This window comes from Salvelinus fontinalis, unplaced genomic scaffold, assembly GCF_029448725.1.
Source record: "Salvelinus fontinalis isolate EN_2023a unplaced genomic scaffold, ASM2944872v1 scaffold_1144, whole genome shotgun sequence".
Classification (NCBI taxonomy): domain Eukaryota; kingdom Metazoa; phylum Chordata; class Actinopteri; order Salmoniformes; family Salmonidae; genus Salvelinus; species Salvelinus fontinalis.
In genome coordinates, this window is record NW_026601353.1 from 1 (window position 1) to 17,176 (window position 17,176).

At 43.5% G+C, this 17,176-nt stretch overlaps 3 protein-coding genes across 6 annotated transcripts; 2 read left to right on the forward strand and 1 right to left on the reverse strand.

The window, feature by feature from the left end:
- Window positions 1-7,002: 7,002 nt before the first annotated feature.
- Window positions 7,003-9,447, reverse strand: LOC129848747 (SNF-related serine/threonine-protein kinase-like). The gene is made up of 2 exons (XM_055915845.1): window positions 9,052-9,447; window positions 7,003-7,736 (listed from the first exon to the last, which is right to left on the reverse strand). The coding sequence occupies exon 2, from the start codon at window positions 7,648-7,650 to the stop codon at window positions 7,018-7,020; it is 633 nt and encodes a 210-aa protein (XP_055771820.1). The 5' UTR covers window positions 7,651-7,736; window positions 9,052-9,447; the 3' UTR covers window positions 7,003-7,017.
- Window positions 9,448-10,912: 1,465 nt separating this feature from the next.
- Window positions 10,913-14,645, forward strand: LOC129848744 (chromatin target of PRMT1 protein-like). 4 transcript variants are annotated; one of them, XM_055915840.1, is made up of 6 exons: window positions 10,913-11,057; window positions 11,349-11,444; window positions 12,316-12,457; window positions 13,239-13,428; window positions 13,496-13,636; window positions 13,717-14,645. In XM_055915840.1, the coding sequence occupies exons 1-6, from the start codon at window positions 10,960-10,962 to the stop codon at window positions 13,899-13,901; spliced, it is 852 nt and encodes a 283-aa protein (XP_055771815.1). In that variant the 5' UTR covers window positions 10,913-10,959; the 3' UTR covers window positions 13,902-14,645. The 4 variants fall into 4 exon arrangements, with proteins under 4 accessions (XP_055771815.1, XP_055771816.1, XP_055771817.1 ...); XM_055915841.1 differs by having other exon boundaries at window positions 13,239-13,410; XM_055915842.1 differs by having other exon boundaries at window positions 10,975-11,057; window positions 11,360-11,444.
- Window positions 14,646-14,825: 180 nt separating this feature from the next.
- LOC129848745 (protein JTB-like) lies at window positions 14,826-16,686 on the forward strand. Its single transcript, XM_055915844.1, has 5 exons — window positions 14,826-15,178; window positions 15,283-15,323; window positions 15,461-15,546; window positions 15,637-15,716; window positions 15,820-16,686. Exons 1-5 carry the CDS (start codon window positions 15,117-15,119, stop codon window positions 15,974-15,976), a joined length of 426 nt encoding a protein of 141 aa, XP_055771819.1. The 5' UTR covers window positions 14,826-15,116; the 3' UTR covers window positions 15,977-16,686.
- Window positions 16,687-17,176: the final 490 nt, after the last annotated feature.

Consider the following 17,176-nt stretch of genomic DNA (forward strand, 5'->3'; position numbering starts at 1 on the left):
GGAATCTTTGGTTAAAATAGATATTCAGGGGCCTCCCGGGTGGCGCAGTGGTCTAGGGCACTGCATCGCAGTGCTAACTGCGCCACCAGAGTCTCTGGGTTCGCGCCCAGGCTCTGTCGCAGCCGGCCGCGACCGGGAGGTCCGTGGGGCGACGCACAATTGGCATAGCGTCGTCCGGGGTAGGGAGGGTTTGGCCGGTAGGGATATCCTTGTCTCATCGCGCTCCAGCGACTCCTGTGGCGGGCCGGTCGCAGTGCGCGCCAACCAAGGGGGCCAGGTACACGGTGTTTCCTCCGACACATTGGTGCGGCTGGCTTCCGGGTTGGAGGCGCGCTGTGTTAAGAAGCAGTACGGCTGGTGGGGTTGTGCTTCGGAGGACGCATGGCTTTCGACCTTCGTCTCTCCCGTGCCCGTACGGGAGTTGTAGCGATGAGACAAGGTAGTAATTACTAGTGATTGGATACCACGAAAATTGGGGAGAAAAATGGGATAAAAATTTATATATAAAAAAAAAAAAAAAAAAAAAACGATATTCAGTTGAGTGATTTACAGGACAGTAGAACACACTGCCTGCTGCTATACCAGAATTAGGCCTACTGCTTTTGGTATGTCCTGAGAAATCTATTGCTTTGCCAGTTGCACACAGGGGTCGTACAGCAAACCGGAGAACGCCATCGTGTTCATGAGTCATCTTTCCATAGTGGTCCCTGATAACACTTGTAGGCGAAGTCATGGTGACGTTGGCTAGCTAAGCGCATGTGCAGAAGCACGTAATTGGGTCTAACGGTCATCTTACACCGAACTGCGCACATGCACCCGTCAAATCAAAAGCACTCCTTTGCTATGAAGTTTTTAATGAAAATTAATCTCAGAGATCAAAGATTATATTTCAACAAAATAAATGTTGCATGAATGCTGATTTTATGTTTCTAACTACAGAGATGATCTCAGATCAATCTGAGCTGTTGACATGGCTCTGACCCTGATATTATGGTCACTGCTAGTGCAATGGCAAGGAGCAATGCTGTTCCTGATGGAGATGAAGCCTGGTTTAGGAACAACGCTACATGACCAAAAGTATGCGGACACCTGCTCGTCGAACATCGCATTCCAAAATTGAGGGCATTAAGATGGAGTTGGTCCCCCCTTTGGAGGCTGCTATAGAATCACTCTTCTGGGAAGGCTTTCCACTAGATGTTGGAACATTGCTGCGGGGACATGCTTCCATTCAGCCACAAGAGCATTACCGAGTTCGGGCACTGATGTTCGGCGATTAGGCCTGGCTCGCAGTTGGCGTTCCAATTCATCCTAAAGGTGTTCAATGGGGTTGAGGTCAGGGCTCTGTGCAGGCCAGTCAAGTTCTTCAACACCGATCTCAACAAACCACTTCTGTCTGAAACTCGCTTTGTGCACGGGGGCACCGTCATGCTGAAACAGGAAAGGGTCTTCACCAAGCTGTTGCCACAAAGTTGGAAGCACAGAATCGTCTAGAATTCCCTTCACTGGAAGCAAGGGAGCCTATGCACTGGCGCAGGTAGCGTTCTCCTGGCATCCGCCAAACCGAGATTTGTCAGTCGGACTGCCAGATGGTGAAGCATGATTCGTCACTCCAGAGAACGCGTTTCCACTGCTTCAGAGTCCAACGGCGGTGAGCTTTAGACCACTCCAGCCGACGCTTGGCATTGCGCATGGTGATATTAGGCTTGTGTGCGGCTGTTCGGCCATGAAAACCCACTTCATGAAACTGTTATGCATAGACATTTCCACATCACAATAACATCTATTACAGTTGACCGGGGCAGTTCTTGCAGGGCATAAATTTGACGAACTGACTTGTTGGAAAGGTGGCATCTTATGACGATGCCACGTTGAAAGTCACTGAGCTCTTCAGTAAGGCTTTTTTACGGCAAATGTTTGTCTATGGAGATTGCATGGCCGTGTGCTCGATTTTATATATCTGTCACTAACGGGTGTGGCTGAAATAGCCGTATCCACAATTTTGAAGGGGTGTCCACTTACTTCTGTATATATTGTGTACTTCTGTCAATGGTCCCCATTAGGCTACATTTTACAGGACTTATTTTCAAAAGTTAATGCATCACAAGTTACTTGGAGTAGGCAATGATTTAGTTTGGACATTTTTGTTTGGCATATAACAAGGAGTGGCAAGTGGCAAGGAGTGGAATGATAGCAAACAAGTCTGGTATGCAGGCTGATAATACTACAGATACTGAGAGGAATGTCTTAACGTGAGACAGTGTAAAAAAATAAATAAAAAAATAAACATTTATTGTTTCCCACTTCAAAACCCCGAAGTAATAGCATAATCAGTGTAGGCTATAACATTATGAATGCCCCCAACATAAGGCTCATTTCACATTGCCCATGACACATCACACAGTGCTTAACACAGATTCAACAGAAGGTTCATCTGGAGGTCAAATGTGGGATTCACCACTGATGGAAAAATTCACGGCAGCAGACGGACAGGCGGCGATTGGAAATGGTTGCTGCTGTGCTTCATTCTTCAACCTGTGCATCCCAAATGGAACCCTATTCTCTTGAATAGTGCACTACTTATGACCAGAACCCTATGGGCCATGGTCAAAAGTAGTGCACTAAATAGGGAATAGAGTGGCATTTGGGATGCAACTAAAGTCATTCAGTCATTTCTCTCAGGTCAGTGAAAATAATAATTACTGTTAATCATCTGCATCCCCCCATCCCTCCCTGTGCCATCACAGTGTTGAACTGGTTCACTCAGTCAGCTGGGTATTCTTCTGGTCACACCAGGAAAGCCTTTTTCCTCAGTTAACAACACAGAGCGAGAGAGAGGGTCATTTCCAACACTATACACTGAAATGTGTTTCATTAGTGATAATCATTCATGTATGAAAATATGGAAGAGCTGGGAATCATGATGTAAGATCAGTCGTGATTAGTGATGGGGAAATGATCCAGTTACATATCGAAATATTAAAATGGACGATACTATATCAATAATTTGACTCACAACTATCGATTTGTAAAATAAAAATATGTTTCAAGTGAGCCAACATGTTTTCAGCACTTTCATTTCCATGACTTCTCTCATGCGCTCGGCTTAGACAAATAGTGAGAAATATGTCTGGAATATCAAATCATCATAAATAAATATATTTATTCATATTAAATGCAGTATCGAATCGCAATACATATAGAACCGTGAGAATCGCAATACATATCGTATCGCCACCGAAGTATCTTGACACTACTGTGAGGTCCCTGGCAATTCCCAGCCCTAGTCGTGAATGAATCAAAGTAGTAATACATTGCTTTTTAATACGTAGCCTATAAGATGAAGTGGTGGAGGACTTCATTTGATGAGGCTATTAATTGAGTAGCTATGTGGTTGGTACAGTAGAGACAGGGCCCAAAGTAGAAAGGCTGAACTTTTGGAAAAAGTCCCACAAATGTATTAATAGCAGAAGTGTCACATCCACAGCGGCAGGCAATGTGAACCTGAGCTGTCAAGTGGAGCGCTGCAGTGGAGCTGCCTGCTGAACGGATCACGGGGAGAGAGAAGCTGGGAACATTCACACCGGCCGGCGTTGAACAGTAACACTACACAGACACATAGAGAGAGACCTCAAAGAGCTCTGTTCTTTCTGAGTTCTGGCATGGCTGCTCTCTGACCAATAGAGCTTTATAGATGGCTGGTCTGATGGCTGGTCAGTTCTAGGTCTATATCCATTAAGCCATGACGTGTGTACTGGACAACCTGCCAACTTGGCCACACAGCCAGGCAGAATGGAGAGAGGGGTTGCTGCTCGGGGTCTCAGAGAGAAAGGTTACTGTCAAGGTTTTAGGAGGTGAGAAATACCATTGAACCTGAGACACTGACATAAATCAAGGCTCTACTTAGATCCAAGGGGTCAAAGCAAAGAGGGTACAGACCCACGGACCTGAAAATAGCTTGTACGAAGTGTAAGTCACTTGTATGACTTGACGCAGTGGTAACTGGGAAGCTCAATGTCAAGAACCTATTGACACACCCTCGTCTCGTTCTATAGTGCTGGGCTTTCCAGATCATCCTGAGCAGAGCTGCTAGACTACATCAGACCTGAAAGTTCCTCACAGCATTAGTGGAACCTGCATTAATGGGAACAGGCTGAAAACATGCTGAGTGTGCGTCAGGGAGGGACCATAAACATTCTGATTAGCACTCACACGATTTGTCTCTTCAGTCATCAAATTAAACAAGCCTGTTCCTCCACTTCACTGTGACTGGGCTCTGCACATTCATTGCATAGTAAGCATTCTCACAACATTTAGTTGATTTTTCAGGAGACAATATTTGCAGTGCGTTGCCTTTCAAAGAGAGGTTGAATATAAATACTCTCAGCTGATAGTCACAGTAAATGTCTTTAAAAAACATTCTCTACATTTTTATGCAACAGGTTATTTCTGAGGAGCATTGTCTAACCATGAGTGGTACAAGGTCACCAACACCAGTCAGGTAAGCTTGTTCCATCAGATGCCTGGACCAAATCCCACCCTACTATAGCCCCTACCATTTGGAATGCAGCATTGGTGTGGCATCATCCTCAGACTGGGCTTCCTTGACACCTCCAAGCCCATACAACACCCTGTTCTGTCAGACTGACCTAATCCTCCTTGACACCTCCAAGCCCATACAACACCCTGTTCTGTCAGACTGACCTAATCTTCCTTGACACCTCCAAGCCCATACAACACCCTGTTCTCGCAGACTGACCTAATCCTCCTTGACACCTCCAAGCCCATACAACACCCTGTTCTGTCAGACTGACCTAATCCTCCTTGACACCTCCAAGCCCATACACCACCCTGTTCTCGCAGACTGACCTAATCCTCCTTGACACCACCAGCACCCTGTTCTCTCATTACATAGGAACAAACATGGCAGAGTGACAACAAACAGCCACAGGGCTGGCAGTAGACTGTAGTGTGTCTCTCTCTCTCATTGGTCACATTCCAAGAAAAGTGTTCATCATAACATACCCAACAGTTATCTCTTTTGGTACAATGACTCTTGCTCATTCACATTCCTGGCCTCATACTACCTTTGGTGTTCTCTGAGCAGTTACAAAAACATTTGCTGCACACTGGCTGTGTCAAATAGCAACCTGTTCCCTATATTGTGCATAGAGCCCTATGGGATTCTGGTCAAAAGTAGAGCACAATATAGGGAATAGGACGCCATTTAGGATGCTCACTCTGCCTGGCCCTCCGGCACCAATCATAGGCGATGGAGGGCGAGGAGGTGAGAGATTTTTATTTTTTCGCTAGGCTCTCTCCCAGGAGTTCTGACTAATTGTCCCCAGACAAGAGTCACCAAAACGTAACAGTACGCAAGCCAAGAGCCCCGAGACAGTGGAGCAGAGCCCCGAGACAGTGGAGCAGAGCCCCGAGACAGTGGAGCAGAGCCATGGGTCATAGGTAAGCTCTACTCTCTCACACTTATACTCTGAGTGCTCATCCATCCCACCAGTCCAGGGTCAGGCAACACTGCTGCTGGCTCAATGTGTGTTCAGTGAGAGGGTGAATTGATGGATTAGAGGCATTGAGATGGGCCTGTGACACAGCTCTGGACAGAGAGGCTGCAGGATGGAATATTGATTTGGCAGGGCTATGCTGGAAACCATAGAAATTGTGTGCGAGGCTTCCACTGGCTATCATGTAGAAATGTATTTTAATCAACCCCACAATGTCAATAGTCAAATGTTTAATCAGGGCTTCAGCACTAGATGTTCAGTACAAACAAAGGATGGATTAACTGTTCTGCCTAGAGCCGGCGATTGTAACCGGGCTGCAATTAACAGCAGTCAGCCTTCTCTCTTCTCCTCCCTAGGGACCTTCATCTGACGCACAACCATGACAATTACAACACAACACAGGCTGCACACAGCCCCAGACCTATTACTGTAAGATTAGATGCTCTGTCCTTCTTTGCAAAGAAACAGTGTGTGTGTATGTGAGAGAGATAGAGTGACCACAGTTTCCTCAGGTTACAGTTACACCCTACAAGTGTGACAGTCAGTCAAATAGGGGAAGCAATAATGGCTAACACAAATGCTTATCGAAAGGCATTATCATGCCTAGGGCCTATATTTTGAGATTTGCGTGTTTATAACATTGGGAGTATTGCAGACTCTCCTTTCAAACGTCTGGGACAGTGAAATGTTAAAGAAATAGATTGTATCATAGAATATAAGTAATCATCTTACAAATGATTTGATATGTAAATGCGTGGTTTGGCACACGGGAGGTTATTGGATAAGTCAGTGCTGCTGCTGTATGCACTACAGTCAGTCAGTCCACACAGGAAATCAATGAGCCAGTTAATTAAGTGCAATGAAACACTCTAGGCACCAACACCAGGAGAACTGGCCTTGTGTATCATAGCAACACATAGCAGTTACTTGCTTCCCTAGCTACAACATAACCTTGCACTTCTGAAATTGCAAGTTCAAAACCAGCCTAAACCGTCATACATACACATAAGTAATCCTTTCTAGGCTACGGTAAGGCAATGTCAAAGGTCAGCATACAACTCAATTTTTTAGACTCTGCAATCCTTAGCTCTCAAGTCCATGCAACAATCTCACAGAATCACCATGGCCCCATGACACAGGGTTGTGAGCTTGCTGATACAAGGCCATTACCTTGAGAAGGGTTTTCAACACATGCCTATTAGACTAAGTGCCAAAGATTACAGCCAGCCCAGGTCAATACAATCGAACTATGACTCTAAGAGATAGGCTATCTGGGGAGACAGATAGCCTAGTGGTTAGAGCGTTGGGCCAGTAACCAAAAGGTTGCTAGATCAAATCCCTGAGTTGACAAGGTAAAAATCTGTCATTGTACTCCTGAACAAGGCAGTTAACCCACTGTTTGCAGGCCGTCATTGTAAATAAAAATTTGTTGTTAACTGACTTGCCTAGTTGAATAAAAGGTTCAAATCAAAAAACAATCTACGGCAGACAGCGTCAAACGTCATCCGTCTAATGTATCCAGGCCTACAAGCTTGAATGTCTTACCTACGGCCGGAGCATCGTACTCATCTCCCAGCAGGATCTCTGGGGCAGAGTAAGCCAGCGAGCCACAGCTGGTGGTGAGCTTCTTCCCTGGCTGAAACTTGTTGCTGAAGCCAAAGTCAGTGAGCTTCACCACTCCCTGCTTCTCAAAGAACACCACGTTCTCCGGCTTGAGGTCACGGTGCACCACATGCAGCCGGTGGCAGTAGGAGATGGCATGGACGATCTGGGCAAAGTACTTCTTGGCCAGCTCCTCACTGAGGCCCTCCTCGTGCTTCATGATGTAATCGAACATGTCTCCTCCGTCGCCCAGCTCCAGGATCAAGTAGAGCTTGGTCTGCGTGTCAATGACCTCGTAGAGCCGGACAATGTTGGGGTGCTGCACCAGCTTCATACAACGCACTTCCTGGAACAGGTGACCCGTGGCAACCGTGTCCAACTTGGTCTTGTCTATGACCTTGACCGCCACCTTCTCCCCCGTGAAGACGTGGCGCGCCAGTTTGACCACGGCGAAGTGGCCCCGGCCCAGCGTCTTGTCCAGGTCATAAAGCCCTGCAATCTTGCCATCATACCCTCGCTTGAAGCCTGCCATGGCTGGGGATGGGTTTTAAGCAGTCTCGTGGGTCCACTTTACTTCAACACGTTGGATGTTAATGTCGTGCCCATGATGTCCACTTCCTAAGTAACAATGAGAGAAAATCACATCAGAATATCAACAGAACAAAACTTCACTTAAGTGAATTGAAGGAAATAAGGCCTACCACCTGACTCAAACCTTCATTGCGGAACATTCTCACAGATTTGTACTGGGGTGTAATCATTACTTCAAACAGTTGCCAAACGTTCTGTTCGCAACAGAAATGACCATTTCTATTGGGAAGGTTCAGCAAACAGTTAGGGCCCTACCTGAATCTGTCCAGTAGAAACGCTAGATTTCATTGCAAAACAGAACGTTTTGAGACTGTTTGGAGTAATGATTACACCCCTGAGTTTCTGTTGTTCAACAAAAACAAAGCCAAGGGTCTAGCAGTGAAGCTCGTAGACATGAAGTAAAACACCAAATTAACTTACAAAAGGGTTGATTTAATATCTGTAATGTTTAGCCTTACAGACCCACTGAGTTTCAAAGTTGCAAGGAATTATGACTGATAGGAGAATTGTGTTAGCTTATTTGCAGGTTCAACTGGTAGGATTTAGTTAATGCAGCCATTAACCCCACATGGGTTATATTCAAAGACACTCGGGCCTCAAAGACGTTCCATCATTCATAAATCAATGGACACTACAGTATTTCCTTCTTGAAAATGTAGCCATAACATACACCACACATTACTAAATACCTAGCTAGCTACAATGACAATGTAGCTATGAACTGAAGCCAATACTGTACGGGAACATAACTACTAGTTACATATAGATAAGTATTTAGTTAACACATTATTTTAACTACCACACAATTGCTAAATGGGATCAGGTCAGGTGATTTGGTTGTCATGACAAGATACAGTACAGTAGCTAGCTTACTAACTTAGCTAGCTAGTTAGCCAATTTCAAGTTGCTAAAAGTTAGTTAACTAGCTATTTGACAGAGATTATTATACTTGGCTAGCTAATGTTTTAGTTAGTTAGTCCACGAAAGCAGTTGGCTAGTTAGTTAACGCGTAAGCTTCCATCACATGAGACAGAGAAACAGCTTGATAGGCCTGTGTTAGCTACGTTACCGTACTAGTGCCTCGTTCATTCACCGAGTAACGCGTTAGCTATCTAACAGTAGCTAGCAAACGTTAGTTACTTAACTAGCTAGGTATTACTGGGTAACAACCTATTTTGACGTTGTATAAACGCAGCTGGCGGCGCCGATCTAATTGTAATTTCCTCAAATGATTGTATGAACGAACGTTGGTTAACGTGAGTTTAGCTAACGTAACCTCAAATATACTGATAACTAACCCTAGCTACAAGCTAGCAAGCTAACAACGGCTGGTCGGACTTACCACTCTCTCTCCAGTAAACATCAAGCCGAAATCTTCAGCTAGCTAGTAGACTGGATGATAAATAATGTCCTTCGTTCTACCCGCGATAAAGTTTATTATTAGCGAATCTTATCCTCCTCTGTTGCGATTACCAATGACACTCACACGGTGCCTATACCCAAACCTCATCAGTGAAACAAGGCATTGCAACGTTCCTGGGATTGAATTGCAGCTCTCATCGAAATCATTCTCCTCCCAGAAACGGTTGCGGCGGCGCCGTAAGTGTGTTTGACACATAGAGATAGATAGAAGACCAATGTTTGTATCTGTGCAATTATAGGGTCTGTGACAGCATGGGCAGCACCATTGAGACTATCTCCAATTTAAAGTAGTCAGTTTCTTCTTCACGATTGACTGATCCCTCCTGGTGACCCTGTTGGAATCATGTCCATGAAGTTAGAAGTCCCACCCAGTAGACTACAGTAAAGTGGTGGAAGCCCTCAATGGCGCTGCCCATGCTAATAAAGCATTTTGGCCACTACTAGGCCTCTATCATTCTCTATGGTTGGGCATCAGCCGCATTAAATTCTGACGTCAAAGAAACGTAGCTAGCTGGAAAGAATCCCACAATGGTCCATACCAATGAAGATGTCCGCAATAATAATTGTATTTCACCAAGGTAATATGTGAACAAATACACATTAGTAGTTAAACACATCAATACTGAGCACAGTAACGCAATAATGGACCTCCAATTTCATAACAATAACCAGGATAAAAGCACAACAGCCAACATCATCATGAGGCTGTATGTATGGCTTGGATATTGTGCCCTTGTAATAGCTAGCTATATTCCAAAACATGCATGCATGCATACATACACATCTAATACATCTAATACACATCATATGACCATTGTCTTGTGCATTTCTTGATCAGTGACATTTCTGCAAAAATAAATCTCACATTTCCACAAATAACGGTAGATTTCAATGACTGTTAAATATGAGACTGTGCTGCCCTCCAGTGGCTAAGCAGTTTTTTTACTGTAATGTATTATTTTTTGTTGGCTACACAAAAGCCAGTTAGGCTTTGCATAGAAGAGTATATTGCCACTTTTTTTCTCATTAGTATATATATATATAAAAATCCACAGCTTGTGTTTTATAGACTAATGGTGTTTTAGATAATCTGCTCTCTACACAAAGTGGATGATTTGTTTCAAGTATGTGTTGCATGTACCTTATGGGAACTCAGAAGGGTAGTGTTGCACTTACAATAAATACACCAGGCTAGAATATTAAGATAGCAGTAGGTGGATAGTTTATCAGCTACTTTACCAGGAACAGGTGGATTTCTTGTAAATTGTACCTCTGTCTCTCCCAGCTAGGCTATTCGTGCACACACTACTACATGGATTGAATTTGAGTCACAAATGGCTCTCTGGTTAAAATAAGTGCACTAAATAGGGAACGGAGTCGCTTCATTACCATACTCTCTGGACACCTCTACCCAATAGCATAATATATCCGTACCTTCTGCACATGTGCTACTTTACACACACATGTTTGTACATCGCTCCGGTAGCTCCATTGCTGCTTAGCCCTCTGTTCCTCAATTCCAATGTTATGCAGCAAAATATATTGGTACCGTTTTGAAATCTTACTTGGACAGTGTCATAAACTTTCATTTTTTTTAACCGACTTTCAAAAAATGATTTTGTATTTGGGGTCTTAGTCAAATTAATTATCTATATACTGCAAAAATGCAACCTTCCATCAGTTCTTGATTTGTAAACGTGCATTTGTAGTTTTCCGCATGTGTTTGAATCACTGTGCGAGTTTGATTTAATTATTGCGTTTATATTTTGGGCGGTAACTACAGTATGATGCTTGAGTCTTTCCTTAGTTGAGAATAACTTTTTATTTTATGTTGTGCAGGTGCCTCTTTGGTGTGGACAGTCAAGAGGGGGAGGCTAACCAAATTTTTGCTGGCATCTTCCCTATCTGCCAGTGCCGTTCTAAAAAGTGAGTAAGAGTAACGTTAGCGTGCTCAGCTTGATAGAAAGCTAGTTAGTAGGTTTATCTAGTTTTGAGGTTTAGCTACCATCTCACATAGTAGAAAATTAGCAAAAGTTTACCGACCAAGCCAGCATGTCAAACGAATGAACAGCTAGTTAGTAGCTAGTATGTATTTGAAACTCATGTTACAAGGTAGTTTCCTAGCCTAACATATTAGGTCATTCTCAAATTGTCACTGTAGTTACCAACTAAAGTTATGCTTTTGTTCCATTGCAATATATCGGTCTCCCTTTTGAGTGTCTCCACAGGAATGTATCAGCAAACAGACGCAATGACTTCACCAACAGAGAAAATCGTGCTGAAAAGCACCTCAACAGTTTCCCTCAACGATCGGTGAGACTACCATAAGCCAGTTGTGATGAGTTTGCAGAGGCCACCTCCTGTACTTCATATCTTGCTCATTGCTAACCCTGTTATGACTAGGTGTCTTTTCTCTTATCAGTCTTTCTTCCCCCTTGATACAACATCCAGAGTCCAAGGCCAAACTGGTCTGCTGGATAATTGGGGGACTTTGCCTATGTACACATGTGTATTGTATATGGAGGGCCTGATTGGTGTCAGTTTTGCCCCAGCTAACACACCTGACTCCAATAATCACCTAATCATGATCTTCACTTTAGAATGCATTTTGATTTAATCAGCTGTGTTTGTTAGGGATGGAGAAAGTGTGACACCAATCAGGCCCTCGAGGACTGGAGTTGCCCACCCCTGTTATAGGCAGTAAGTGGCAGGGGAATGCAACTACATGGATACCGTAGTATGCTAAGTAGTATGTTCTTAATTAACACAGGAGTCTGCTGATGGGAGGATGGCTCATAATAATGGCTGGAACGGAGCGAATGGCATCAAATGCCTTGAAACCAGGTGTTTGCTGTATTTAGTACCATTTCACTAAACCATAAGCCCATTCTCCCCAATTATGCTGCCACCAGCCTCCTGTGGTTCTTAAACCCTCCCACCTCCTATCCTATATCACCCTATTCCACTGAGGGACAAGTGTCTGCAGGTTCACTCCTCCCTTGTACTTGATCAAGTAAAGTCACTGATCAGTTAGGAACTCCCCTCACCTGGTTGTCTCGGTCTTAATTGGACACAAATTCAAGGTTAACGTACAAACCAGCTAACACTCGGCCCTCCATTGAATGACTTTGACACCCCTGCCCCATTCTGACCTCCTTTAACCCTCAACCCCTGCTCCTCCAAGCTTCACGACCATGCTGAACAACAAGCAGCTGGAGCCAGTGGCTATACGAGGCAACATACAGCAAGTGGCCAGTGTCCGCAACAGGAGACTGGCTCTGCAGATGGAGAACAGGACCTCTGTGCAGGCTGCCTTGCAGCCCAAGGTGAGGGAACTAACCATCCACTTTTCAACCTGTCTAGGTTAGTTAATTAGATTCAGTGTCACTAATCCAGGGCTGCATTCAGTTCGATGCAACATTCCATGACAGTTTGTACTGAAGGGCATGTTTCCCCAAAACGGTGTGCACCACTTTGGTGGGTGTGGCATGATCAATATGGGTGTGACCATTTTAAAATCACAACTTGTGCAGCACACACCATACCATCTGACCATACAATCAAATCAAATTGTATTAGTCACATGTGCTGAATACAACAGGTGTACAGTGAAATGCTTACTTATGAGTTCCTAACCAACAATGCAGTTTAAAAACATTACAAAATTTAATAAGAAATAAAAGTAACCAGTAATTAAAGAGCAGCAGTAAAATAACAATAGTGAGACTATATACAGGGGGGGGGGGGTACCGGTACAATGTGCGGGGACACCAGTTAGTTCAGGTAATATGTACATGTCTGTCGAGTTATCTCCCTCTGCGCCACCATAATCACACCGTTCTTCAACTTGTCGTTCAGAATCGTTTCCGTTGAATTAAAAGCTGAACGCACCCCAGATCAGAACTACCTTAGTATCACTATTTTTTTCCTTTTTAACAAGAGACCAGAGAAATTAAGACGTGGACTAGATTAGAAGCATTGAAAAGTTCATTTGAATTTTGAAACCAAGGGCGCCACCTCCTGGGCATGTCATGTCTTGACTTTCAGTTCATCTATTGAATTGAAATGGAATACACCCAAACTCTGGTATGTTCCAATGTCCCACAGAGCCTGAATCAGCACCTGGGGAAGGGCAATGTCCTGGCAGGGCTAGGTCAGCCCATGGGGACCCTGATGCGGGGGGCCACCAGAAGCCAAGGGTTTGCTGTAAGGGGACTGCGAGGGATGAACCGAGGAGGTTTCAGAGTGTGCGGAAACAACAGAAGGGGCTTTTTCAGAGGTGGCTATGCTTTCAGAGGTGGGTGTACTGTTTTCCAACTGTAACAGTTGGAGCCAGTTTAACTTTGTATCCCTCTCTCGTTCAGGTGTGAATCAGATGCGTGCCCGGGGAGGGGTGACTAAGCTTAGGTTTCGTCAGGGCTTGAGGCTGCAAGGTGGCCAGCTTAACAATGCTGGAGTGCTGGTTAGCTGCGGAGCCAGGAATGGACTGGGCCTGAGAGGAAGAGGTGAGAGAACTCTCTTAACTGTGCATACTCTGCCCTCCCTTCTCCCAATGCCCTCGCTCATATCTTGTCATCCCTACCAGGCAGAGGAGCGGGTCTGGGCCTGCGTGGCCGGGGAGGGTTCTGGGGCCTAGGCATACCTGAAAAAATCCCCACCAAAGAGGAGCTGGACAACCAACTAGACGACTACATGTCAATGACCAAGAGCCACCTAGACGCAGAGCTGGATTCCTACATGACCATGGCAGGCTCTGACTACATTGAGTAAAACCCTGCTGGAAGACTGGTGTAGGCAGCATCAACAAATGCGCTGAGGCTGTCCAGGGGTAATTCATTAGTAGAACTGCCCCTCACTGGAAACAGATGGATGTGACAACCAGGGTCTCTGGCTTACTCAGAACTATTGTTGGACAGCACTATTTGTGGACAAATATGTGGTGGTACACACACAAGCCCAGAAGCATGTGTTATGTGGCTGAATTAGAGCTCTCTAGAGTCATACTTTAACTGTTTCACACACTTGAGCTGTTATGTTCTTTTCATAATTTATTCATTTATAAGCTTAGCTCTGTGCTGAGCAGGGTGGTCTAAAACCTTGCCTAAGAAATAAGTATGAAGGTCTGCAGGACTTGTCTAAGAAAATAATTAATTGTTCAGTAAAATCACAAGCAAGCTAACCAATTCTCTTTGCTCAGGTACATTATGGGTTTGTCCAAGACACTTCACACTATGAATTTCATGTGTTTGCTACAATGTTATGTTTCAAAACGGAGTCTTTTTTTGTCATTAATTTGTGAAAGACAACGGTATGTACCTCAGCTAGCCAGGTTTGGCTGCATTGTGGATTTATTTTAGCTGAGAAATATTGCCACCATTTGTAGTAAGAGGACTAGTTATCCAACCGGTTCCTGTCCGAGAATGTTTTTTGAGAATGAAAGAATGGCCCAACTGTTACAAATATTCTTGTGTTTTGATATGTTCAACATTGTTTTAATAAAAATATTTAAAGGTGTTGCTACCCAATGATATAAACATTATTATGTCAAGAAATAGAAACATAGCTCCAGTTCATTATTGCCCTTCAGTAGACATGTAATTGTCACTCACAGCATAGACACGAGCCAGAAAGTTACCAACTGACTTAAATGCCTACTTGTCACCACTAGGGCTGGGGAGAGCACTTCAAGTATGTCACTCAGGTCAGGTGACATGGGGAGGAACTTCGAGGATTCAAAATGGCTACAATTCTGCCAAGCCAAAACATTTGATAATGGAATAAGTAACATTTAAAGATGCTTACATTGACACTTGAGTATTCCGTAGTGGGTTAGCTGCTGTAAATATACTTCTGTAACTAAACCGATAACTAACCTTAGCTAATATGTAGCTAGCTAGCGAGAAGCCAAACGTTACAGAAGCTACGTTATTTTGCCATCTCAGAAGTTACTGACAGTCTAGAGGACGTGCCCCCCTTACCAGCACAATGAGCGATTCCCGAATGTTCTCGATCTTAACACTGCTCCTGGTAGTACCTGCGTCACTTAGGTGAGTGTGCTGTGCAGCATCCAGCCGTGTCACTGACTGAGCTGTCGTCAAACCTCTGACTTCTGTGAATGTGTAAACCAAACCATTCTATAATTTTCTTCCAGTGTCCATGGTGCTATTTCAGGAGCGGAATACTCTACTACAGGTAGACCCATAGCTAGTTAAATACCACTTAAATACAGATCGGGTAGCTATAATAGTTGACCTGTAGCTGTTGACCTAGCTACTGCACTAGACCCTAAAATTGAAGTTTCTAGCTATTGTAATCTCTTTATTTTGTAGAGATAAGCACAACATCCCTTCATTGCTGGCAAGAGGAGGAGTTTTCGATTTTGACAGAGTGTGCAAGGTGCAACCCCTTTCAGATGGTGAGGGTTAAAATAATTCCTATTTTCTTGAACACCGTAATACTGATCAATAGCATCTTAATTATGGCTTTCCCTCACGTGTTTGTCTAGAAATCATGGGTACCTTGCGAACGAACTGGATTCATAGAAAAGATCAACTGTGCAAAGTCCAACAAAGTTGAGTACAAGAGGTAGCCTACCCCCTTTTTTCTATATTTTTATTAGACTATTTTCCAAAATTGATGCAACCGCCAATTCAGGTCCGACTACAATTCTATCTTTCTCTTTTCTCAGCTGCCGTTCCTCTCGGATGGATGAGCGCCTATTCTGGAGGTTTGAGGGGATCATGATGTGCCTGACAGTAGTCTTGGTCCTGGTGGTTATAGCTCGTCAGAGAACTCTGGACCATCTGGCTTCTGAAAAGGTCCGCAGGCAGATCCTGTCCATATAGAGACTGGGTGCTGTTGGCCGGCGCTTGACCACTCAAATGTTTGAAGGATTTGAATGGCAGAACTTGCACCTTGGTATCTCTTTTGGGATCACTATTTCCATTTTGATACCATGTTTTGTTGCGGCCTTGTTTGTTTAATGTCTATGTAAGTATGACCCATACACTGCACAATAGTTATTGGTTTGAACTAATCTTACAATATGTTCCAAGTCATTACTGCAGTATAGTTAATAATATTGCAGCACAGCATGTCTTTATGTTGTTGTCATAGTTGATATTGTGTCTGTGATTAGAGTCCTGCCTAACTATTCCATGTGTCAGTTTTGGGGATTTGAACATGTCAACTTGGTCTCACTTTCTGACATTGTCTGCATTGTCACCATAATAACTGAGTTGGTCCAACCAGAGAGACGAATACTACAAATACCTAGGCCTATGTGTTATTTTTGAAGATGTACCGTATTTTCCTTTTAAAGATTGTTTTCTGAAAAATGTGTATTACCAGCTACATTTAATGCACTACGATAGATTACATTTTTTGGTCTGTGATCAATGTGCTTATGGTGTATTTACCAATGATTGGTCAATTACGTTTGTGTGTGAAATTCAGGTCTGTCTAAACTATACATATCTATTTATTTATGGTGTCGTTTGACAAGCGTTTCCTTTTGGTTACACACTAGCTTAATAAAGAGCAGTGACACTATCAAGAGCAGTGTGCTGGTTTCTTTGTTTTTCTGATCTTATTCAACTGTTACCATGCACCTGCAACAAAGATAGCTCAATTTTGGTTACACACTATTCGTAAAAACATGGTTCTTCTGATTTCTTACAGTATTTATGTATTTTACAGCACTGTTAACACTATTCCTAATTATTACATTGCTGTAAGTGTGCAGCAAATTGTACAGTTTATTGCACTTTCTATTTATGACCAATAAAAATAAACTGTTAGGGTATGTGCACAATGTCCTTTTTTTGGTAGTAAATATAATTCTGTTTTTTTCCTGCGTAAGTTGTGAAAGGAATTGGACAGTTTATTAATCAACATTTTTATTAAAAAGAGCCTCTCTTTTTCATATTTACTGAGCTTACCTTCATATTTGTGCTGAATGCACAACGAACAGAATGGTAGAATGAGAGGCAAATTAAAGAACACATGGATGGAACAGGTCAGAAGAAGGATATGTATTAGAAGTT